The following is a 26,424-nucleotide window of genomic DNA, read 5'->3' as shown; positions in this document are numbered from 1 at the left end:
TGCTTTTTCAGTTATTACACAGCCTTTAGTTGTATTCCTTATTGGATTTTGAAACAATGTTTCTAAATTGTACTTTATCCAGGGATTTTGTTGCTTGTTCAAATGCTCTTAAACATTTACATTCTGGTGAAAAAGCAATTTGCTACATTTTGTGGAAACTTGTTGAAATTTTCTTTAATAAATATGCAACTTTTGTGTGTAGCACTTGTATGAACATTGTGTTAATCAGACTTTATGTATGGGGGGAATAAAACAAATACCATGACATTTTCTGTTTAATAAAAAAAAATCCCATATACATAATGCATTTTGTGACTTTACTGGAAACCATAGAGATACTGAAATTTCAATACAGAGTTTATTTTTTTCACTGACTAAAAATTAGTAGTGTAAAAACGGATTCTATTGACTTAAAAATCAGCGAATTACAGGTTTTAGTTACAGATTCAGAGAAAACTGAGGTATCTTTCTACTTTTTCAGATGTTAAAACTGTTAGGCTGAAACAAGCAGGATATGATGGATATATTTCACAGTATGGTGTTTCATATTTCCTAATGGTTGTCTACCAACTGTCCCCTTGTAACATCAGTCACAGATTTATTGAAGACATTGCATTGATATAAAAATCCACTTAATATAATTCTAAAAACATTAAGGCATGACAAAGGATGGTGAAGTGTAAAAAAAAAAAAAGTTAAAGTCTATGGCACTGTCTGGTTTGCAACTATGTGACTGTTAGCAAGTGGTACCTTTTATAAGTCATCCTGTATAAATTGTAGTTTTGCAGCTTTAAAAAAAAGTGTAATTTACATCAGATCACAGTCAAATTCATAGTACAAATTCAATCCTATTCATACACGGCAGTCAATAATTTAGTTTTTTTTTTATGGGGAAAAAAAAGATTTTGCATGATGATAGATTGGATCTTTCTCAAATATATAACCTTGACTATTTGTTACATGCGCATTTGCAATATTACAAAATCATTGTACTGATACACATTTCATGTTGCTCAATTAAATATATGACTGTGGTATACTAATGTTGGTTCCTGGAATCAAATTGTCATCTTTTCCATCAATTAATGGATCCCACTGATTAAAGTCTCTGTCCATATCTAGAAAACAAAGAGATTAGTTAGCTATTGCAAAAACAAGAAAAACAAGTTTACAGTATTACGTACACTTCCGACTCTTGGGGGGGGGGGTCTTAAGTTTAACAAGGCTGCATTGATTTGATTAACTTCTATTTTCAAATATTTCGAAATGTCATTTATCAAGCTGAAAATGTCAAGCTAAATTTTCAGTAGCCAACAAATGTATCAAAACTTGTTGACCCCAAACCTTTTAAGTGTTTTTAATAAATAAATAAAGTCATCTGGAGCACACAAACCCAAAAAGATAAATAACTAACTTAAGTGGCGCTGAAGAAAAGCCAAAGTTGCTTTGTTGGAAAGATCCAAGGCTATGTGTGGATCTATATCTCCTTTTAGCTTCATGAGCCTTCCAATCCAGTTCCCAGTAAGAAATGTGAAATCTGGGAAGCTCTGATGGACCGTCCCTCTGCCAAAAATTAGTACAGCACAATTAAATGAAACATTTTTTTTAAGATTGAATTACAACTTGACTTGGAAAAAAAAAAAAAAAGACTGACTTGATGGTTATCATTTTTCTAGGAAAGATAGCAGAGTCCAGCTTCTTCATGCGGATGATATTCCCAATCCACTGGAATTTTTCTGAGTTTATAAAAAAGATTGGCTGCTTCACTCCTGGGAAGATCTCCTCGTCCAGAGGAAACATCCAGGTGTCCAGTGCCACACCACACCTAGGAAGCAACAATGATGCCAGGATGATTATTTTGTTTATTAATCTCTTCTTGCAGACTACATGCTGCTACAAACATCCTACTGTAATTAGTTTACCAAGTGAATGTGTCTTGGCTAGGTTTAATTTGTTCCTAAAAAAAAATCATGCTAAAAAAAATAAGGTTTTCCTTAAATTATTCTCCCTATGATTCTATTTAGAGTGCATGATAAGATTTCAAGTAGCATGCCAGTATGTATGAAAATGCATCTAAAAAACAGGAAACTTGCAGAGGTTTTCAGACACCAGTGTGAAGGATAAAGTATAGTCCAACCGCTCTGAGAACATTGTTTCTCAGACAGCTTGATAATTTTTTATCTACCCACAAGATCTCCTAACTCATAGTTGTCATGATATGTACAGGGGAACCTAATCAGCTCAAAACATACTTAAATTTGACGTCCTTGCACAAACATTCGATCACCGTTGCGCCCCCGAAGGAATGTCCCATAATCGCTATCCTACACAAGTCCATGGAGTTCTGAAACGCAGGAAGGCTCATTGTCATCAGCATTCCACAGAACACGATTGAGCAGTTCTCAATTTTAACTAAACTGATTGAGTTTTAACTTATTGTTATATTCACCTCCATTGTTGACAAATCAAAGTCACACTGTAAGATGTTCTCCACAGACTTTCCTGAATTGATGTCAAATAGAAGATCTAAGGCTCTGATGCATTCGTCTGCTCTTTGCTTTACCTGAAACATAAAATGATATTGGTTTGCATGGACCACAGACAGTTCCTTCAATGGTGCATTTGCCAAGATGCAAATATCAGAAAAGGTCCTGGGAATGGCTATGTTTTGGATATCAGATGAGTAACAAGTAAGGTGATTTTCTCACTTGCTTGTTTCTTAGAGGAAACTCATTCTCGCCTAGTTTCAACGGCCTGTAGTACATCCAAACCTCCTCCAGATTATCAGACACAGGCTTGGCTATGTCACATGATGGATGCTTTCTTGTTCCTGGCTCAGCATGCTCTCTGAAGTAAAAAGTTGCAGAAGAAGATTCATCCCTGAAATTAAAAAGATATTTTAGTGAAAGAATACACCAGACAAAACGCAACACATTTTTATATGTGTTGCGTTTTATAGATGCAAAAAAATCTAATTTTTAGTTAATGGACACCTTTCACAGACAAGGTTTTTATAAATATATATATATATATATATATATATATATATATATATATATATATATATATATATATAAATTTGTACATTTATAACACTATACTATACTTACATGAAACTAGTTAAAGTTAACACTGATGCAAGTGTTTCAAATACAAAGACAGAGAGTCAATGCAAATTTGACATTTTATTGGGACAAATGAGATTCCAAAAAATATATTTGTAGTTTACGTTTACCACGTACTGAACTTAACTATGACAACTTGCACTTCTGAGAACCCCAGAAATATGAAATGGTTCCATAGTAATAACTGTAGTTATAAAAAAAATAGTAATCTTATTACTTATAAACTTCTTAAAAAACACTTAAGTATTTCCAATGTTCCATTTTGAATTCATTTTAATGCCAGTTGAACTGAGATCCTAGCGTTATAATCTGAAAAGCAGTGTTTCACCAATCCTGCAGTCCTGTGTTATGTCAGTCCACCAGTAAACACTGTTAAGAATGTGATGACCTAGTTCATACTATTGTTTGCATTCTTCTCACACACTTTGACTATTACAACATACAAAACCTTTCACTGGTGTAGGGCAAGGAGAGTTACTGAACAGCGGTTTGTGGCTTATCTCTTATCTCAATGTACTGGTCCAGTTGCCAAAAAAAAAAAAAAAAAAGCTTTTACAGCTAATAAATTCCAACTGAAAGCAAGCACCTGTGCTCCACGGCTGCAACAATGAAGCCCTGTGACGCCAATTCAATACATATGGCCGAATACAATGTCCTGAAAACACAACACAAAAAAACACAGTGGCTTTGTAAAACACTGACTCAAGGATTGAGATCACATTTACATCTGAAACTTCAAATCAAACACACCTGAAAGCTCCCAGTCCATGAGAGAAAATAATAACAGGATACTTGCCATCCGGTTTAAACGATGCATTCCAGGCTGCTGGGATTTCACAAGACCCTAATGCAAACAAACATAGATAAATGTCCATAGCATGTCAAAAGCGGCAACCAATGTTTTAACCGCATCTCAAAATGACTGAAATGCTGAGGAAGTGGCATGGTTGGTTGACATATTCAAAGAGCTCAGTGCACAGTAACCAAAAATACTTACCAAAGAGGTAGTTAAAAATTCTTTCACTGAGTGCTCTGTTCATCTTCATAAAGTCTGCGAGGCCGTTAAAATACTCCCTGCATGGGACCCAGTCTGGCAGCTGATGATTCTTGGATGCTTGGCACGGATAGTAGAGTCTCAAGAATGTACCCTTGAAGAAATAGAAATACATTTTTTTAAATCTGCTGATGACACAAAAACTATTTGAGTACACACAATTCAAATGCACACTTACATGGACTGTATGGCCCACCATCAGGTCTGTGCATCCCACCTGGTGGGGTCCTTTTCCTGGTGGGATACTCATAGTGTTGTTGTGCCCGGTTGAATTACCCATTGTGAAAACAGCCAGCCAGTTCCAATTAGGAATATACTTCAAACCTGAAAAACAAGATGTACACATTATCATATCAGAGCATGACATGTCATGAAATTTTCAAATAAGTTTGTTGACTCTTTCAGCTGGCACGGTTCTTGGTGCCTTTTAATTATCTCGGTGCTTGTTAATAATAGCCACATTTTGGTTCATATGTCATATGAATACAGCTTTTTAGAGAAGTAGTAGGTCAAGTGAGCTCATCGTGCTTGAAAGTGTAATAATAATAGCTGCCCACACTGTTATGGTTTACATAAATACATCACAAAGGCATTTAAATTAATGGTCTGGCATTTCGAAAAATATGCAAAATCGTTATGAAAATAAGTGACGAGATAGAAAGCCACTGTCAGTGCCGAAACCGGTGACAACGACCAACTTGTTTACAATTAGCAGACTAGCCACTGCCATGGCAAGGCTTCGAACAACTTTTAAAAAACTAATTACGACTTACCCGACGTTGACCAGGGTCAGCTGAACGAGTCTGCCGACAGAGTACATCGACGTTAGCAGCACTAACGTTACATAAAGTGGCAGCTGAAGTCCCCGCTAAGCAGGCGGAGCCTCATCCTGACCGCGAATCCATCCATGTGTCACTGTCACAGATCCTGCTCAATTTGGACCGGTGTGGAAAATGTGCTGTCTTTTTGTGAAAGTCTTTTTGTGAAACAAATCTTCTAAGTGAACGATAAGTCGAAAGAACGATTCGTACCGAAAACACATCCCTGCTTTCCTGCGTGTAATGACGGACTGTAGCACGAGCCAATAGCATTCGAGTGCGGGCTGTGAAGCAGCATTTCATTTGTTGGACTTTCTGAACGAACACGCCTCCTTCAGTAAACAAATGAGTTCGGTTCAGAAGTTAAGAATCGTGGTCAATGAATTAAGCTGTTTTTATGCAGTCTGTGGAATTAACTAAACAAACAAACGTGATGGAGTGAGATCCAGGTCCAGGCAGAAGATTAATGACAAAGAGATACATTTTTAAACAAGGAATCATAAATTTATTAAATACAACTTAGTGATAAAATAAAGTAAATATGAAAATTATAATAGGAAGTAAGTTTAAACAAAATCAAGATCTTATTCAATAATTGGTACTAAAGCAGATTATTCCAAATTATTATATCTAAGGAATGAAGTAGTGAATATTAGAAGAAAAGCACAAAGTAGCTATAAGCAGAATGCGAGGAGAGGGGAAAACCAAAGTGAAAAGTAAAAATGTAAAGAATCAGAGTAGGCACAAGTATAATATAAACAGGAAACCTACATCCTCCCACTATTATGTCTAATAAGAAAAGGTCAAACAGACTTATCCATTATGTGACATGTTTTCCTAATATATATATATATGTATGTGTATGTATGTATGTATGTATGTATGTAAGTATAGATAGATAGATAGATATGTATATATATTTATGTATTTTATATATATGTGTGTGAGTGTGTGTTTGTGTTTGTATAAATATATATATTACACTTCGGCTGTGAACGATCTCTTTGTCTTGTAATGATACAGTTGAGCCAATCAGGGCTAGTGAACAAATCTGAATGAATCTTGATTCTTTTAACTGAATTTGAACAAAACTGATATGAACCAAATGGCTGGATAAACTCATCCAAAGAGTTTGTTGGAATCACATTTCACCTCATGATGCAGTGTTAGAATGGCCTGAAGTGAATAAGCAAGATACTAAAATGGTTATGGACCAAAATACAGACACAACTTTTATAATATGTCCATCTGTTCATCAATCTGTCCATTACATTGCACTTTTACTTTTGGTGCACTTAAAGGATGAGTTCACTTCCAGAATAAAATGTAATACGTTCATGTCTTTCTTTCTTCAGTCTAAAAGAAATTAAGGTTTTTGAGGAAAATAAATACAGGATTTCTTCTCAAAATAGTGGACTTTAACAGGGACCAATGGGTTGAAGGTCCAAATTGCAGTTTTAATGCAGCTTTGAAGAGCTCTACACGACCCAAGCTGAGGAAAAGGGTCTTATAGCTAAATGATTGTTAATGTAAAAAAACAAAAAACAAGCAAATTTACATACTTATTAACCATAAATGCTCATCTTGCACTCGCTCTGTGATGCACATCCATGACTTCACATGTAAAGTAGGCAGAAATAGTATTGAATTTTATCCTCCAACTTCTTCATTGTGTTGCCTTTTTTTGTAAAGGGCGTTTGCACATTCACTTTGAAAACATTGGGTCGGTACTTCTGCCTACGTCACACATGAGCCATGATCTTGCCAGTATTACTATGTAATGTTTGAAGCTGTGAACGCGCATTGCTGGACTTTTAACCCTGTTTATGTGGCTTATATGGTGACAGTTTATGCCTTCTGCAGTTGTACCTTTGGACAGGCCATTGTTTACACAGGAGACACCCGTGAGAAACAGCACACTGATGGAGGAATTGTAATGATGGAGGAGTTCTGATCGGTGGTGCTGCAGGAAATATAGCTCTTACTGTTGCCATTATTGGTGTGATCTACAGGCAGAACTAAACCATCATATTCAACATCTGAATAACATCACTCTTTGAAAAGCAAAATATTTTATTAATTAATCATCTTACAATAAACATCTTTATTAACAATCTTATCTCTCTATTTTACATATCCCTTTAAAAGAAACAAGGAAATAGGTCTATCAAGAATAAAAAAATAAAATAAAACAAAACAAGAACAACAAAAATTAATATTTGTCAATCTCAAGAAGAGTGCTTAAGATGTTAAATTAACTTTGGTTCTTCAGATATTTTAAGCTATTTTGTCAGAATTACTAAATAGTACATAGAAGTGGATGTCAGTTTTTTTTTGATGTTTTGCAAAACAGAAGCAGAGCTAAAACTAATCAGCTTACAAGCAAGGTAGGTGACCACTTTTTTACATTGCATGTAGAGATACATCTTTATCAGACATGTAGAACAGTGTAAAATAAAAGAGAACAACAATCAGGGTAGAAAACTACAGATAATTGCTACATACAGCAGCACTTATATTGTTCTTTTAAAAACACATGAACATCTATAATATTTTTTGTATCTGTTTCTCGCTGTTTGTTCCTAATTTTATGCAGTAAATATAAAGGGATGACCACAGCCTATACATTTTCCAAAGGTGTTAAGTCTTCTAATGTACAAGAAGTACTTTCAGGTCTTCACCCAACAGTTGTATTCGCTCTCATATTTTTTTTTGCTTCTGTGGGTTCAGAGGTGGATCAATGTCCTATATTGTTTTTACATGCTCCTTCTGCAATACACATTTGAAACAGAAAATGAATTAAAGACATTTTAAGAATTTTTCTTGTCTACTGTAGAGCTGCATTTGAAGTTGTTTAATGAACACTGATTCTGTTATGGAAGTGAATATTGAACTGAACTGAGTCAACATTTGAACTAAACTGGGCTAAATAACGACACTGTCGCCTCTTGTAGAGCTGCGATACAGGCGGAATGGAACTGCTTTTCCCCGTTTATTACCGTGAAACTGCTTCGAAACAACCTGAATTATATCATGCACTATATAAATAAATGTGGCTAGACAAAAATAAATAAATAAATAAATAAAATAAATTAAGGTATATCCAAACACGTACCTTGTGTGCATTTATTTATATGGATAATTTATTTTGTGGTTGTTACTGTTCCTTGATCTTTTCCTGATTTCTGGTGGAAGGAAATCATTATATATATATATATTTTTTAAAGGTTTTATTTATTTCTTTATTTATTTAGATTAATTCAAATCATTTTAACATATTTTGAAATCAAGAATTTTAGGTGTTTTCCAGAACTTACCCCCAGAACTATTCTCAATATTTCATCTCGGACCTGAAGAAAAAAACAAGAAACATGTCAGTGTCCTGTGGTACTAATTATAAAAAAAGTAAATCACAATATTAATATCAGCGTATACCCTTTTTTCTGCAAAACATCCTGTCAACAAGATGAAGAAGCCCTGGAAGTATAGATGATATAGGAATCAGGTATAAATGATTAAATATTTCTATTGTACTATTTATTTACTTACAGGGAGCACATGTTAGGTAAAACTGTTAACTGCACTGTAAGTCACTTTGGATAAAAGCGTCTTCTAAATGCATAAATTTAATTTAATTTAATCTTAATTTATTTGAAGTGTTATGATTTGAATGGAGAGACTGGTTAATACCTGCAGGGAGTTGACAATGGTGAATGAGTAGTGCACTACGTATGTAAGAAACTGTGTAAAGTCATCCATCAGAAACACAAAAAGACCCAGAATCCAAGTCCCACCAAAAACAGGTGTGAGAAAGATAACCACTTTGATGATGCTCTTCATAGCTTCTTTGTCTCCCTTTTTGTTGCTCTCAGCTCCCGATGGCTTTAAAACGGTTGCAATGACCACCCCCATGGAAAACATGTTCACCAGAATGATGGTCCCGACTGGGAAGAGAAATGCGTGGATGGATCCCTTCATTGCTGACTGATAGGTAAGCCAGCACGTTTTGGAGCTGTAGTATGGAATGTCACTTGCTAGGTCGTAGTACACATATGTAACAGCCACAGTCACTGTCGGACAGACGTAACCAATGGTGAATCCGAGGATCATGTACACCTTTTTCCCAATCTGGCTGAAGACGAAAATGAGCTTTTGGACCAACATGACGCTCAGACACAGCATCCAAAAGAACATTGCAAGATAGAAGTAATGCTTCGCCACCACCAAAACAAGGCATGTGGTTTCATTTAGGATTGATGGGAAGGAGGAAGCTAAGAAGCTGCAGTCGGCCAAAAGCAGACACAGAGAGATGTTGAGGAGAGCAGTGTGCCGGAAATGGGAGAGGCTGGATTTGACTACAGCGCTCCAGACCAAACACTCGATGATGATGTATACGATGAGAGAGCATATGGAGATTCCCAGTCCGACATACGTGAGCTCATCTAGTAAAGGCATGCTTACTGCATGCTTAGACATGAGCATGGAGAAGGAGGTAAGATGGTTGCATTCGCAGTAGGCGAGGTTGCCGGGGCCTGTAACGAATTCGCAGCCATTATCTGACCATCTTTGCTCAGTGACGTTCCAAAAAACACAGGTCATCGTGGCCTTGCTGTTCACTTCATTTGGAAAAGCCAGTCTGATGTTCACAGACGACTGAGTGTTGTTCTCAACTGTGCTGGATACAACTATGCTAGGAAACGTTGCACCCTCATAGCCCTGATTTGGCAGGCGGTTGGCCAAGCTCTGCAATCCTACTGTTTTCACCATATCTGCTGTGGCATTCAGCTCAACGTCCACGTTGAAAACTGTTCTGTTGCAAGAGCTGCCATTTCGGCAGATCTGAAGCTGAATGTTTGTGGAGTTGTAGCCCTGACTAGCATTTATTCGGATGCTTTTCACAAGGCCTTCTACGGATGACAAATATTGTGAAGCCAGTGTACTGGTCTCTTCTTTGTCTCCCACTTCCCAGGATGTGTTCAACATGCTACTAGCTGAGTCGATGAAATCCTATAAGAGAACAGATTTTTTCCAGTAAAATATGCAAATATGCTAAAGTATATGGCCATTTTGACAATGTAAGAGCCTGAGGTACATAGTGAAATTATATTGATGTAATATATTGTGTGCATATATATATATATATATATATATATATATATATATAGTGCCATGAGAAAGTATTCATTTTTTGTATGTAAGTATTAAATGTTTTACCTGTTGCTGTCTTTTGTTAAATTGCTTTAAATTAACCCCCCCCCCCCATCATTCTATACTCCATACACCATAATATATGCAATGCAATGCAATGCAATGCAATGCAATGCAATGCAAAAAAACAAAAAATGTTTTTTAACATCTTGGCAAAAAAAAAAAAAAAAATACTTGATGTAGATGCTTGTAATTAACCTGTGGCAAATTCAATTGAATGTGCATAATTTGGAATGGCACACATATCTCAATAAAAAGGTCCAACAGCTGAAAAGGCATATCAGAGCAAAAAAAAGACAAGCTCTGAGGTCAAAAGAACTGTCTGTAGAGCTCAGAAACAGGTTTGCGTCAAGCCACACATCTGGGAAAGAGTTTAGAAAAAATTCTACTTCATTGAAGGTTCACAGAATCATGTAGCCTTCATTATCCATAATAGAATATGTTTGAAACAACTACAACTTTTCCTAGAGCTGGCCTTTTGGCCAAACATAGCAACCGATGGAGAAGGGCCTTATCTAGACCTGTGACCAAGAACCTGATGGTCACTCTAGTTGAGCTCCATGTTTAGTAGTAGTTTATCAGTGGTGACTGTCAGTTTATGTGCATATGGCAGAAAATTTCAATTAAAGATGTAGTCTCATGCAGATGGGAGAAACCAACATAAGGACAAACATCACTGCAACACTCAACTAATCTGGGCTTTATGTCGGTGTGGCCAGACTCAATCTTCTCCTCAGTGAAAACACACAAAAACCCACTTGGAATTTGCAAAAAAGCACCTAAGGGACCCTTAGGCTGTGAGAAACAATATTCTCTTGTTTGATGAACCTCAATTCCAAGCATCATGTTTGAAGAAAACCAGCTCTGCTCATCACCTGCAGAGAGTATCATCCAAAAAGTAAAGTGTGCTGGTAGAAGCCTCATGCTGTGGGGCCGTTTTGCAGCAGCAGGGCCTGAGGAACTCATCAGAGTAGAAAAAAGCTCAGAGCACCAATATATTGAGATAGCCCTAATGAAAACCTAGTCCAGAGCATTCAGAATCTCAGACTGGGCAGAAAGTTCACCTTCCAACAGGACACTGACCCTAAGCACACAGCAAGAGTGGCTTATAGACAACTCTGTGAATGTCCTTGAGAAGCCTTGAACCCAATCAAATATTTCTGGAGAAACCTGAAACTGTGCATCTGCCCTCATCCACCTGAAGAGGTGAGGAGAAGAATGGCAGATAAATGCCAAATGCTCTTAAGCAAAGCTTGTCACATCATACCCAAAAAGACTTGAGGCTTTTAAGGAGCTTCAGCCAAGTAATGAGTTAAGGGTTTGAATACGTATGCAATGTACTTATTTCAGTTTTTTATTTTGAATAAATGTATGTTGTGACAGTTCTGTTTTTGCTTTGTCATTATGTTGTATGCAGTGTAGATTGATGTGTGAGTGGGGGGGGGGGGGGGGTAATTTAATTTAAAGCAGTTTAACATAAGGCTGCAACATAAAATTTGAAATGAATGAAGGGGTATGAATACTTTCACAAGGCACTGTATGTATATATATATGCTTGAATTAAAAATATTTTAATTATTTCATTATATATAATACATAATACTAATAAATAATGTATGCATGTTTGTGTATGTGTGTATGTATCAAAAGTCAGTGAAATAGTTAAAATGCTTACTGCAAGAAGGTTCTCGCCAAGTGCCATGTTCGCTGATGCCTTGTTCATAGTTTTGAAAACAGAAACAGCAGTCTTAATGTCACCAAAACTGTTCTCATCATCTTCAGATGTGTTATTTTTCAAGCTCTGAAAGATAAACATAGCGCCTTCTTGTGTTGCTCCAAGTCCTTTTTCAAAATCCTTGAGAGAGAGATAAAAATGAGACATTTCCACATTAAAGGCACTGTTCAGATGCCAATAGTTAAGACACTCAGCATCAGTCACCTCTTCTAGATTTGCATACCTGTGCTGTCAAAGCTACACTATTCAGGACTGCTTTAACACAGAGAGAGATTTCTTCCCCCCATGTTTTCCCGGTGCATTTGCGTTTCATTAAGCCCTGTCTCCCTGTTGCAGAACAATCTATAACGGCTGTTTCATTATTCTTTGTTTTTGGCCATTTTCGCCCGTTAATGTCTTCCTCTGCACAAAACAGGTCACTGGCTATAAAAACAAACAAACAAACAAATTAATCATCCAAACATTATTTTTTTCACTTAACCAGTCACCAAGGGCTTTTGTACAATGACATTCTTTTGCATTAGTAGAGCATGATTTTCAGTACTTACGGTAAATGATTGGTACTCTTATTGTGCGATTTCGTAGCTGATTCAAAGAGTTCTCTAAAGTGCAGCTGGCCTCAAGTGAACTTGGTTTGCCTTGTGCCAGACAATCAACAGGGAAATCTGCTTTATACTTGATTATTCCACTGTTCTCTGCAACAACAAAAAAGAAGAAAAAAGATACAATTATGAACATGTATAGAGCTCAAATTAAAATTAGACCATATCCATCAAGTGTCCAAGTACTATCTATCTATCTATCTATCTATCTATCTATCTATCTATCTATCTATCTATCTATCTATCTATCTATCTATCTATCTATCTATCTATCTATCTATCTATCTATCTATCTATCTATATTGTATATTTTAAAACCAATGTCTTTTTGATTTGTTTTGTTTATAATGGAATGGCATTTATTTTAAGTTTGAAATATATCTAACTCCTTTTTGGGGCCACTGCAAGCCACATTTTTGAAGTTTATATAAAAATAGTTAACAGACTAAATTGATTATTTGCTTTATAAAGATGATGAAACATCAGCCTCATGTTCCATTGAAAGAGAGATGTATAAGATAATTATAGCCCTACCATCTTTAGGAGGTGCAATTTCAGTAGCTCCGAGTTTTAGCGTGGCTTTGTAGGTTTCAGTGCTGTTTTCGATGGAACATAAGATGCTAACTGTGGTGGATGATGATGCAGAACAATCTGCAGTTTGTGGATTGCTTGTCACATTAATGACCTCTGGCAGAAGTGCAATCTGAATAGGTGCCATGGCCATGTGAGCTATGTTCCCAGTGACAAAAAGGCAGATGTATGTTCCTGGCATATCAAGAAAATGAGAATTGAGAACAAAAGGTCACAGTATCATAAATGGCATCCCATTTCACTCATATGATTGCATTCCACACACCTGACCAGTATCCATTTGTCTTTAGAAGTGTGACTGTTGAGAGATCTGTACAAGTATCTGACAGCTGTACTTCACTCCCTGGTCCCAGAGTCAATGTTGCTTCATAATCTCTGGACATCTGCCACACACACTTGTTCATAGCCTCTATACTGGTACAGTTCAGCTGTTGTCTTGAATTGTAACACACTTTTCCTGTAGGTGCTTCCATGTATACCATGCCTACAAATGAAAATAAAATACTGCATTAGTAAAAAGATGGGTAGGAATGGCTAGATGGATCAAACAAGTGATCAAAAATATTGGTGTGGTTGCAGTGTTTTACCTAGTGACTTAAGACTGAGACTGTAAATGGTGGGATCCATCAACAGCTTAGAAATTATGCCTTGAACTTTTGGGGTGGCAAATACAGAACTAAGAGAGACTGTGAAATTGTGAGCGTACGTATTTAAGCCTGTATATCTGTGTGACAAAAGAGAAGAAACACAAAGATCTTGGTAAGATCTTACCAAATTAATAAATAATGAAAGAGTATTTTAAGTCGTTATAATTACTTTATTTATATTCATATAATCAAATAAAAATGTAAGACAAAAATAATAAGAAGAATATCTTACAGGCTGCCTTGCATAGTCAATGAGTTGAAGGCATTTAGCACATTAAAAGAATTATTCAGCTGAAAAGCAAACGTGTTAAGATGATGAGTAAGAGTTTTGTTATAACAGCTCTGTAATTTTAGTTACATATTTCTTTCTTACATGGCTCTCTCGAATAAGTGATTCGGTTACTTAAATGTGTCATATGATGTGATTTCTATTTTTCCTTTTCTTTAGTGTGTTTTGTAGCTATTTGTGCATGTGTAAATATGATCTGCACACAGTTACAAAGCTCAAAGTCTCCCAATAAAGGATTTATTCTATCTAAAAGAGAAGGCTTATCCAGAAAGGGCTAAAATACCTCATTCAAATTTAATCACAAATCGATATTTAATGTATATGTCTTTATTTATTTGGTAAGTGGCCATGCAATAAGTGTTATAGCAAAATGGGGGTTTATTTGGCTATAATCACAGACTGACTGTACATTATCCCGTACAAAGTTAATATTATACTATGCATTCTGCAGCTGCTCACAGATAAGCTACTGCATTTTAGAAATGCACACCTACCAGTATCTGGACTGTTGAGGGGCTCCCAGTGATTACACCAATGAGTGAAACTATAAGGTTCACAGAGGGAAACAATCATAAATGTTGTCCAGAATTGCACATGTGATGTCTGACTTTTACTTCAATTTGCTATATTTTGACAACTTACCGTTCACTTTTGGCAGACACAGAGGTGTGTAGTATGAAATATTTGCCACACATTTGTCCACATTGCAGCATTTATTTACAGTGTCACACACAAGATTGCTCCAAACATATTCTGGTCCACACCAGCATGTTGAATTTTGGCCAATTATCTCACACTCTATAATAACATACATAATCATATTGATTTATCATATTTATGCTGTTTTAAAATTTAATCTGGCATTATTTTTTAATGTTTATTAATGTCAAAACTAATTTTTTTTATATATACATATAGAATTGATCTATCGGTAAGCCAATGGCAGTTGAGTATTAGTTGCACAGGGAGCAGAACTTGAACATCATTTTGTTTCAGAGCCATAGAGAAACATTGGAAGATCCAAAGTGCTCAAGAGTTTGAGGATGTTTATGCTATAAAAAGGAAAAACTATGTGCTTGTGGTACTTGTAACACTGATTCAAGGTATCCTGAGAGGATGGACAATATAATTAATTTTATTACATTTCCTAAACCCACACAAAACAGAGCAAAATGTCCTTAAGTATTCAACCCCAATCTCAATGAAGACTTTTATTTTCTGGTTGTCATACACTTATTCAGTATTATTTTCATCTGCTCAAGCAGAACATTAATGTCCTCTTGTGCTTCAGCAAAGTATCTGGATAAAACTAGCTAACGTTAAAATTAGTGAGTCCATGCTATTACAAACATAAATAGCAAACTGTTCTCACATCATGTACAGTGTAGGTCAAAAACACATAAATGAAGGTCTACATTTCAGTGCCTCTACATATTAAACTGGTTAAATGTACATTAATTTGATCGTACCCTATGATAGGCTCAGGGACGGATTAACACAGACCTACTGGGAACATGCCCAGAGTACTAGACCAGAGGGGGGCTCAGCTGAAATACTGTTTCTACAGGAACACAATTTCAGCTGTGCCCTCTCAGGATTTTAAGAAAAGCTTTTTACATATATATTTTTATATGATTAGAATGTTCAGTGCAGCACAGCATCAGCTACCAAATTCAGATTCTGTGTTCGTTCTTTGGCTGAGCCAGGCACGTTTTTAAAGTGCTGCGCATTATAACTAATCACACAGGATTCTTTTGAGCTTATGAATGCAATGGCCAATCAGAGGCTTTCAAATGAGTCATTGCTGAAAAGCCTGTGTTTTGTTCAGTGCGCATGCTCACTGACTGAATGCTGCTCTGACTGAGCGCCATCTCTGGCTTAGTCAGGTTGAAATGAGGGCCGCTGACAAAGATTGTTTCTTAAATGCCCCTGTGTCCCAGACTGGCCTCTTCTGCGATACGGTCAAGAACCTGTCCCAGCAGTTCTCGTCTGCATGGGAGCAGACTGAGGGGGTCCAATCTTCTGCCCTACTTACGCACCCTCTGCCAACCTGTGGAACCACTACCCGAGATTGGTTTGCAGCGATCAACCTGAAAGACACATACTTTTATGTATTGTGCCACAGATCTTTTCTGTGGTTTGCGTTCGAAGGACAGGCATATCACTACAAGGTCTGCTCTTCTGCCCACTCAACCTGTTACATATGAGACCGCTCCAGCACTGGCTTTATGGCCGATTCCAGAGGTGGGTGTGGAAACACGGCACTCACCAGGTCCAAGTTACACCGGCCTGTTGTCAAACCCTCAAAATGTGGTCAGATCTTAGGGTCCCCTTCTAACAGATCTCCAGGCATGCTGTGAGTTACACAGATGCCTCCACCACCGGCTGGGGGGGGCCCACATACAATGAGCATGCAGTCTCAGGAGTTTGGATGGGCCTGTAGCTGTATTGGCACATCAATTGCCTAGAGTTGTTAGCAGTATGCCTTGCTCTGAACCTCAGGGGTTGCTTATGAGGCAAGCACGTGCTGGTCCGAACGGACAACACAGCGACTGTTGCATACATCAACCAACAAGGTGGTCTGCACTCCTGTCGCATGTCGCAACTCGCCTGCCCCTGCCCTCACTGCTTTGCTCTGTCCCGTCCGAGCATTGAGATGCTATGTAGACTGGACACAAAGCTTCAGGATCTCAGGCCAGCTCTTTGTCTGTTATGGAGTCTGGCAGAAGGGGAATGCCGTCTCTAAGCAGAGGATGGCCATCTAGGTTGTGGATGCCATAACCCTGGCTTATCAGGCACAGGGTTTGCCCTGCCCTTTCAGGTTGCGAGCTCACTCAACTAGAAGTGTTGGATCCTCCTGGGCAGTGGTTCGTGGTGCCTCACTAACAGATATTTGTAGAGCTGTGGGCCGGGCGACCTCTAACAACGTTTGCTAGGTTCTATAGCCTTTGTGTATAGCCGGTATCCTCCTAGTGGTCAAAGTCGGCTTGTTAAAACTGCTCCAAAGTGTCCGTATTGTAGACCCTGTTGAGATCCTCCATCACCCTAGGCATCTGGACATGGCGGAACGTCCAGCGCCAGGCCTTCATGATGAATCCATGAGAACCGTGGAAGGCTGGGTTCCATATTGATACCCAATTTGGTACACGTATGTGTATGGTCCATGGTATAGCCTTAGAGCCTGTGTTTCCCTGGCAGTCTTCTGCCTTCCCAAGAGAGTTTTAATCACCTCAAATTTCTCCATATACACTTATATACACATATGTGGATGCTATATGTGTATTTGCTTCCGAAAACTTTTCGGGAAGGTTGGGGCTTCAACAGCATCCCTGTTTCAAGCGGATCGGATACGTTTTCCCAGTGTTATCCAATCTCATCCAGTGAGGTAGTGCTTTGACAATGGTGAGTGGAACTACTTGTTCTGAGCCCCAGCCTACACCTAATGCAGGTGGTTCACACAGGGCACTGGAAGGGACAGCACCCATGGTGCTTTGTTAGGGATCCCAATTAGTCGGTCACTGACATGACGTCGAGAGGGACCAACTGAAAGGGAACGTCTTGGTTACGTATGGTAACCCTCGTTCCCTGAAGGAGGGAATGGAGACGTCATGTTCCGTTGCCACGGTTGCTGTACCACCGCTGATCCACTGGCTCAGCTCCTCAGCGAGAATCAGGTATACATTGCACCTGCAGCCTTATTATACTCACGCTGTGATCAGCGACAACTGGATGCAATAATTGCATGCCAATGTGCATTGGCTTGTTTAGTTTACAATCGAAGTAGATTGCTCTATCGAAGCGAAATCCCAACTAGTCGGTCACCGACGTGACGTCTCTGTTCCTTTCTTCAGGGAATGAGGGTTACCATACCAAGACGTTACTTTGTTTTTCCATTTATTGACAGACAAGTCTCCTGTCCCCATATTGGGAGAAATTGGAAGTACAAAAAAAGGCGTTGTGTGTGCTGTGTGAAAATGATGTAGTTCTAGACTAAATGTGATTGTGCATTAATTTATCCCACTCTCAAAAATAACAAAAAAAAAAACAGATTTAGTATTTATCAAAATGAATTAAAACAGTGAAATACAAAACTGAATTCTGAAACTCAGAATATGACGCAAACCTGCAATATTTAAATGTTAAAAAACATATATATCTAATCCCATTTTATTAACTAATTTCTTTGCTGCTCACCTTTGATGATCCAGTTCAACCATACTAATAAGCAAAAATGACTTTAGATAAACTAAAAATTGTGCTTCAATGTTTTTTTTTTTTGTTGTTGTTTTTTTTTATTGCTGAAGAGTGTCCTTCTTCTCCTGTGTTCTACTGTACAAACGCAAATATTCTTTTCCTTCAGCCTGAGGTTTATTCATTACACTTTTTGATTTTATAGCTTTTACATTTGCTATAAATATAAAACTTCTTATATTAAAAACAATCAAGCCCTGCTCATATTTAATCAGTAACTCATAAAACAGTAACAAAAATTTACAAAATGCATTACTTTCCATAAAAAGTAACTAAGTAACATAATTAGTTACTTTTTTAGGGAGTAACGCAATATTGTAATGCATTACTTTTAAAAGTAACTTTCCCCAACACTATAGTATGTTAAAAGATGTTTATGTAGATTTTATGCATATGCTAGGGTGAAGTCAAATAAAATGGGCCACGTTTTTGTAAATGACTTATAATACCATCAAATACACTATGCATGAGATGTAATGATATTATTTATATATATATATATATATATATATATATATATATATATATATGTATATATGGGTCTCTATAGGCATATATATATTTTAAATGTGAAAAAGTGTAATTATTTAAAAATTCTGAGTTAGACTATCAGAAGGTAACTTCTTGAGCCTATAGGTATAACATTCAGTTAAAATGGGCCAGGTAAATGTTCGACAAGTATTCGACAAGTATATCCAGTTAATACTATATTTTTATAGTAAATTGACACTATTGTCTTAAGTGTGCCATTGCAACAACACCATAAATGTATTTTATTAAATATAAAGTTGAACCAATATTTCATTAAACAATGCAATTAAAAATGCACTGATCATGTTGTAGAGGTGTGTGTTACAGTGCATTGTTGTCTTTTGTGTGTATGTCTGTGTGTATGCTTGTCAAATACTTGTCGAACATTTTGTTAAAGATTAGGACATATTTAAAAAAAAAAAAACACTTTAATATTTCCTATACTTTAGGTCTTAACATAGCACCTAGTCAGGCCAGTTAAAAATCAAAGTTTATTTTTTAAATAAAACTTTTTGGTCACACTTTATTTTAGGGTCCAATTCTCACTATTAACTAACATGACTTTTGCCTCAATTAACCCCTTATTTGCTGCTTATTAATAGTTTATAAGGTAGTTGTTAAGTTTAGGGTATTGGGTAGGATTATGGATGTCATGCATTATATGTACTTTATAAGCACTAATAAACAGCGAATATGTTAATAATAGACATGCTAATAAGCAAGTAGTCATTAGTGTGAATTGGACCCTATACAAAGTGTTACCAACTTTTTTTTTTTAATTGAAAGAGCATGTCAAACCCTTGTTATTAAACCTGGCTTTGTTGGTAAGCTTACTTACAATTGCTTTAGTACCCTCATTAGTGATTAATGAAATTTACTATGTCAGGCTCACTTACCTTTAACATTTCTCTGACAAGCTTCATGTAACACTCTGACCTGCCCACCTTAAAAAACTTATTATTACTTATTATTATTTTTACATGTCAACAAGTGTTGAAGCTACAATGCAAGATCCGTTATTATGATTGGCTGTAACAATTAAAAGAGATATGAGGCTACAACCCTTTTAGTAAAATTTTACCTGATGACCCATTTTAGCTGACTTCACCTAGTTAATACATTATTCTAATATTAGGCTCCTTTTCCCATAGCCCATTAAAGATAAACTAAAAGATAAACGTTTGTTTTGTCAGATGGAGCAACAGTGGGGAGGGTTGGGGGGGGGGGGGGCTTACCAATAGATCAATTGTAAATAAAACAATTAAATCAACATCAGAAAGAATAACCTATTATTTGAATCATGGTAGGCTTAACTTACCTGCTGCTATTTCAGCATCTGTGATAGTTACCCCTGTTGTATCCAGAACAGTCCCTATAAGTCCAGGCAGATAGACTGCAACATTTAATGTTTTATTCCCTTCAATCATGACCTCAGCCCAATAGGTTACCTCTGTGGAAGCTGAAAACATATACATTGTAAAATTATAAATTTGTTGCATTTTTTATTTGTGTGTGATATAACTCTATATAGTGGATTTTAAAACTAGATTTCGGAAAGGACAGTGTCTGGTCAAATAAAGACTTACCCACATATGAAGTCTGTTAGGTAACAGAAGAAGAAAACAATCAGTACTTTTGTTTTTTAGTCATAAACAAATGGTCCTGTCTACCAAAGAGAATGGGATTCTCACAGTATATATTAGAAAACATACATACTGTAATGTTAACATTTAAATGAATTTGAAGCTTTTAGGTGATGACTAGTGTTAAATGAATTAAATGGCATGATCATCAGTCAGAGCAGTATGTAGTACAGTATTTGGCATTCAGAATATATATATATATATATATATATATATATATATATATATAGCCTTTATGAACTTACTTATATATATATATATATATATATATATATATATATAGCCTTTATGAACTTACTTGGCTAAAAATGAATAGCGCAGTAAAAAGCAGCATTCCTGCACCAGACAGTGTCTTGATCCTAAGGAGATCACATTGAATTTTTAAAAAGACTCACTTATTAAACCTCATCAAACCACGAAACTTAAAAGCTTTGCCACAGCTAGATGCTGCCTTTTAAAACACTGGCTAAATAAATTCATATGGAAACCTGTTATTTTGTTTCAATAATTGCCATAAACTGAATATAGAAAAGATATCACATATTAAGAAACAAAATTGAGATACATTGTTTGAAGATCAAGTATAAAACTAATAAATTCATAAAAATTGACATTGAGGTTTAAAATGGTTTGATCCACATATTCTGTGAACACCAAAATTCTATACATTTGTAAGATAAGAGTATATATGTATTTTAAGATGAATCTTTTTTTAGATAAGAACCTTAATAATCTTATTTGAGCACTTTTCTACATATATATTAACCAGAGACAAACATACTGACCTTACAATCTGCATTTTAAAAGAGAGGATCAGCAAGTTTTAGAGAATGTTATCTGTCATAACAACATGTTCACTGTGAACCAGTTTCCAGAGTGAAAAGTTGGCTTGAATGAGAATTAAGGAAAGTTGACGAATGCAGTGGGGCGGGCGAAAGCTAATTTACAAAGCGCTCTCTCACATTTGCATTTCACATTCCCCAAGTCCATAGGCTACCTGGATAAGTGAACACACAAAAGTCATGGCTTCAGTCTTTCCATTGAGATTTGGCTAACAAATGTAACTCAGAGCAGCATGCTTTGTCCAACTATGTTTGGTTAGATTGTAATTTGTGGCTGATTTAGATAAATCATTTTCATGTTTAAACCTTGATGTACTTTTAGAAATAAGACTTTTAGACTTAAGAATTCTGCTGTTTTTGAATGTCAAATACTGGGTGGCCAGTGTACGAATTTGTTTAATTTCAAGCTTCTAAACTGTGTTATAGATAAAGCTAGACACAATTCAAATGAACTTTCGGTGCCCATTTCAGCCCACTGAAGTAAAATCTTACTTCCAATCTCAAAGATTTTATTTGATCTCAGATCAAGGGGTCTGATATACCTTGTACCTTGTTTGATTTGTTTTTTTAAGCCTCCAGTGATGTGGTTATGGTTCCCTGTTATGGTGACCACTGCCGCATCCAGCTCATCTAACCCACATATGACAATGGAAATATGTGGTAACATACTATTTTTATTCAGCATCAGGTGAAATCACTGAGCCTCTTTATTTGACTGTTGTGGAGACCTTGAATATAGACAGTTGCATAATGTTATGGTAATGTTATGAAAAGACAAAATAAAAGTGTATATTGATTATAACATGTACATTTTATAACTGTTCAAGTGTTTGGTTTTTATCACACACGATACACATTTAAATCTAACTTCTTTATTATTTACAGTACATCATACATTCTAGTCCAAGTACAACTATATAGATTCAAAAGATTTTTTTCTCATCAAAAATTTTATGTAAACATGATTACTGTAAGTACTGTTTACACTACTGTCAACTTACATTTAGTAGGAGATTTACTAAAAGGAAAGGTTTTAAAAAGAGAGATTTATTGTTAGGGAACACACTTGCAAATTAGTGTCTTGTTTTCTTCAAACGTATTTGTTTGTTAAATAAGCACCCATGGAAATGATTCTGTTTTGCATGCTCATTCAAAATGACAAAACTTGCACATGAAGGTTAATAATTCCATTCAAGAAACCAAGTAAAATGTGAGCTGGTATTTTGTTGTCATTTGTTTAGTACCTATTATTTGATCCTATTCTATTTATATTATTCAAAGGTGAGGTTGCATTCAACATGTGATGAAGCTGAATGTGAATGTCTTCTTTCCTATTTATTTATATCCTATTATGTGTTTAGTACATAGTAATAGCTTGTATGTTAAAGAAAAATATTAGAAACAGTGCAGAAATCAACTTCAGTACTCAGATCATGAGGGAGAGTGGTTTTTATTTTTTTTTTATTTTTTTTTATTTTTTATTATTATATATATATCTTTTTTATTTTGGAATGTTTTCAGGATGTGCACCAGAGCAACAATATAAACAAATCAGCAGCACCACAATTTACATCCTTAACAGTAAATTCAGGAATTGGCGTCAAACCAGTGACTAATCCAGTAATGATAATCTAAAAGTATTCTCACCAAGATGAAGGGCACGCAGCAAATACATGCAAAATTCAGACTGTGTGGTCATTCAAATTCAAAATAAAATCAGCTGTGGATTAGGAGTTCCTGTAAAGTAAGTAATCAGAACCAATAATAATTAAAAAACATCAATAGCATTTAATAGCAATTGATATTAACAACAATTCATTCAGATTTTTCAGGTGAAATAATTATATATTAATACCTTAAGAGAATTTTGTTCTACAACTGATTATACAAAGTTGTATTAATAATATAACAATTTAATTACGCTTCCAGGAATGTGTAATTGTCTTTTATATTAGTGAGGTTGACATTTAGCAGTGGGAACTAGGTTACAGGCCAAAATATCCCATGAGATTTTGAGTCATATTGAGGGGAAGTAAAATAAAAATAAATTATTTTGAAGCCTTTATTTTACCATTATGGTCTATAATTCTGCATCTATGAAAATGGATAAAGTACCAGAGAGCAAGTTATTTAAAGTAAAGAGGCATTTCATTATTGGTGAAACAATTACATTTATATATATATATATATATATATATATATATATATATATATATATATTGTCACACACCTGGACTCATTTTGTGTGTTTTTTGCCCCTGTTACCCAGTTTCTGTCTCTATGTGGTTTGATTAGTTCCCAGGTGTGTCTAGTCATTTCCGCATGTGTTCCATGTCCCTGTTAATTAAGTCATGCCATCCACCTGTGTTTTCCCAATTATCCCTTGTACAAAAGCCTTGTCCTTTCAGTTCTGTTTTGTCGGGTCTACTCGTCTACTTGTTACTTGTCAACTTGTCCACTTGTTACCTGTCAACTTGTCTACTTGTCCACTTGTTACCTGTTACTTGCCACTTGCCACCTGTTATTTGCTACTTACCTTGCATATGTTTGATTTAATAGGGTTTCGTTTTCGGTTTCGTTTATCCCTCGGCTCCGTGTTCCTTCCAGCAGCGTAAGCCGTGACAGAAGACCCGACCAAAAAGTTAAAAACTGCGTGTTTTCTCTCCGTTTTGTTTTCCGTTTTTTCACAGTCTTTTTCTTTCCGTAGTGTGTCATGGATCCCCTCTATCGCCCCGAATACCTCCTCCTCCTGCTGGAGCAGGAGGGACTTTCTCTCGAGGACCATACTAGACGGTTTCTCTTCCTAGCTAATGCCACCAGCTACCCGGACCACGCGCTCTGCACCTTATATCACGCCAGCCTGAACTCCAGGTGCAGAGCGTTGTCGCCCGAAGATGGTCCTCGGGAGGATTTCGCCGCATTCATAGAGTGGAATCTGGTGAGAAATGGGTCACCTCTCACGGTCGGCCCAATGGAGGATCTCGCCAGGTCCACTCTGGACCCAGAGCCCAGCCTACAATCCCCCCACGGTACGAGGCATAAGCCCGAGCCCACCGATGACGGAGAGCCAGAGAGCAACCCGTCAGACCAGGTGCGAGAGCCGGCGACACTGCCCACCACGAGGGAGCAAAATGTGGAGCGCCAAATGGGTCAAAATGAGGGCGTTTCCAATTCACCTATGTCAGTTTCCCTCGTTAAGCCCAGGACGGGCTCCTGTTCCCTCGTTAAGCCCAGGACGGGCTCCTGATCCTCCTGTAAGCCCAGGACGGGCTCCTGATCCTCCTGTAAGCCCAGGACGGGCTCCTGATCCTCCTGTAAGCCCAGGAAGGGCTCCTGATCCTCCTTTAAGCCCAGGACAGGCTCCTGAACCTCCTTTAAGCCGAGGACGGGCTCCTGAACCCCCGTTAAGCCCAGGACGGGCTCCTGAACCCCCGTTAAGCCCAGGACGGGCTCCTGAACCCCCGTTAAGCCCAGGACGGGCTCCTGAACCCCCGTTAAGCCCAGGACGGGCTCCTGAACCCCCGTTAAGCCCAGGACGGGCTCCTGAACCCCCGTTAAGCCCAGGACGGGCTCCTGATCCTCCGTTAAGCCCAGGACGGGCTCCTGATCCTTCGTTAAGCCCAGGAAGGGCTCCAGCCCCAGAGCTTACTCCAATGCCTGCTCCTCCAAAATTCCCACCCTCCCACCCACTCCTGCCTCCTCCTCCGCTGTCGTCTGGCTGCCCCTCTGCTCGCCCTCAGCCTACCATCATTGTGGTGCGAGCTCAGCGGGACCGCCATCCTCCAGCGACGCCTTGGTCGGCGTCTCCCTCACCTCCGCCTCCAGCCTCTGAGGCCTGGACTCCGCCTCGGCCCGTTGACCCGTCGGCTCCACCATGGCTCCTGGCTCCTTCCTCTCCACCGTGGCCCGGCAGTCCGCAGGTTCTGCCTGGCTCCCTCGTCCCTCCGGCTCCGCCTTGGTCTGGCGTCGTCCATCCTATGCCTCGGGACTCCACTCCTCCGGCTTCGCCTCATCCCTCCGTCCCTCCGGCTCCGTCAGGCTCCGTCAGGCTCCTTCATCCCCTCGGCTACACCTCAGTCCTCGGTCACTCTGGCCTCACCGCCGCCTTCCGGATCCACATCGCCGCGTCAGTCACCAGAGCCATCAGTTCCGCCTAGGACCTCCGGCTCCTCCCCGTCACCCTGGCTCTTCGGCTCTCCGTCTCCGCCTCGGGCTCCTCCTCCACTTGCTCCGTTGCCGTGGGTCGAGTCCCTGGAGTCGGTGACCATTCCTCCTCCATGGCTCCTTCCTTCGTCGGCCCCACCTTGGGCCGTTATGGCTGTGGCCTGGGTCCTGCTGGGTGCCTCCTGCTTCAGATCCTTCCTGTCTCCTCCCTGGCTCCTCCCTCCGTCATCTCCTCCCTGGCTCCTTCCTCTGTGGTCCCTGTCTGCTGGCCTCCCTTTGTTGTTTCTACGGTGCGAGGACGCACCTACCGGGAGGGGGGAGTACTGTCACACACCTGGACACATTTTGTGTGTTTTTTGCCCCTGTTACCCAGTTTCTGTCTCTGTGGTTTGATTAGTTCCCAGGTGTGTCTAGTCATTTCCGCATGTGTTCCATGTCCCTGTTAATTAAGTCATGCCATCCACCTGTGTTTTCCCAATTATCCCTTGTACAAAAGCCTTGTCCTTTCAGTTCTGTTTTGTCGGGTCTACTCGTCTACTTGTTACTTGTCTACTTGTCTACTTGTCCACTTGTTACCTGTTATTTGCCACCTGTTATTTGCTACTTACCTTGCCTATGTTTGATTTAATAAATCCTTGTTTCGTTTATCCCTCGGCTCCGTGTTCCTTCCAGCAGCGTAAGCCATGACATATATATATATTTTTTTTTTTTGGAGAATTAGGCATATCTGAATCTAAAATGTGCCCTACCTACATACATTGGAGTAAATTGATAAAAAATAAAAAATGTAATTTTACAGAAAATCCTCTAAATTGTAATACAGTAGTGGAATATTGCATATAATATATTGTATTTATTCTAAATTTTATGATAAAATCATATAAAAAGTGATATTATTATTTAAAAATCTGTAATTTAGGCTCC

At 37.9% G+C, this 26,424-nt stretch overlaps 2 protein-coding genes across 2 annotated transcripts; both read right to left on the bottom strand.

Moving 5' to 3' along the window:
- Positions 1-262: 262 nt before the first annotated feature.
- Positions 263-5,258, bottom strand: LOC132106621 (platelet-activating factor acetylhydrolase-like). The gene is made up of 11 exons (XM_059512485.1): positions 4,953-5,258; positions 4,358-4,503; positions 4,123-4,273; positions 3,876-3,969; positions 3,712-3,780; positions 2,709-2,880; positions 2,450-2,563; positions 2,253-2,344; positions 1,655-1,825; positions 1,415-1,563; positions 263-1,118 (listed from the first exon to the last, which is right to left on the bottom strand). The coding sequence occupies exons 2-11, from the start codon at positions 4,457-4,459 to the stop codon at positions 1,018-1,020; spliced, it is 1,215 nt and encodes a 404-aa protein (XP_059368468.1). The 5' UTR covers positions 4,460-4,503; positions 4,953-5,258; the 3' UTR covers positions 263-1,017.
- A 1,884-nt stretch (positions 5,259-7,142) lies between these two features.
- On the bottom strand, positions 7,143-20,305 carry LOC132106616 (adhesion G-protein coupled receptor F3-like). The gene is made up of 15 exons (XM_059512474.1): positions 20,170-20,305; positions 14,712-14,867; positions 14,564-14,613; positions 14,013-14,071; positions 13,721-13,857; positions 13,399-13,617; positions 13,077-13,307; positions 12,489-12,635; positions 12,164-12,363; positions 11,881-12,060; positions 8,688-10,004; positions 8,433-8,474; positions 8,315-8,347; positions 8,113-8,182; positions 7,143-7,766 (listed from the first exon to the last, which is right to left on the bottom strand). The coding sequence occupies exons 1-14, from the start codon at positions 20,276-20,278 to the stop codon at positions 8,141-8,143; spliced, it is 2,922 nt and encodes a 973-aa protein (XP_059368457.1). The 5' UTR covers positions 20,279-20,305; the 3' UTR covers positions 7,143-7,766; positions 8,113-8,140.
- Between the last annotated feature and the right edge of the window lie 6,119 nt (positions 20,306-26,424).

The sequence above is a fragment of the Carassius carassius genome, chromosome 27, assembly GCF_963082965.1.
Source record: "Carassius carassius chromosome 27, fCarCar2.1, whole genome shotgun sequence".
NCBI lineage: Eukaryota > Metazoa > Chordata > Actinopteri > Cypriniformes > Cyprinidae > Carassius > Carassius carassius.
The sequence above is the reverse complement of the archived record's forward strand: the minus strand, read 5'-3'. Positions and strand labels throughout refer to the sequence as shown.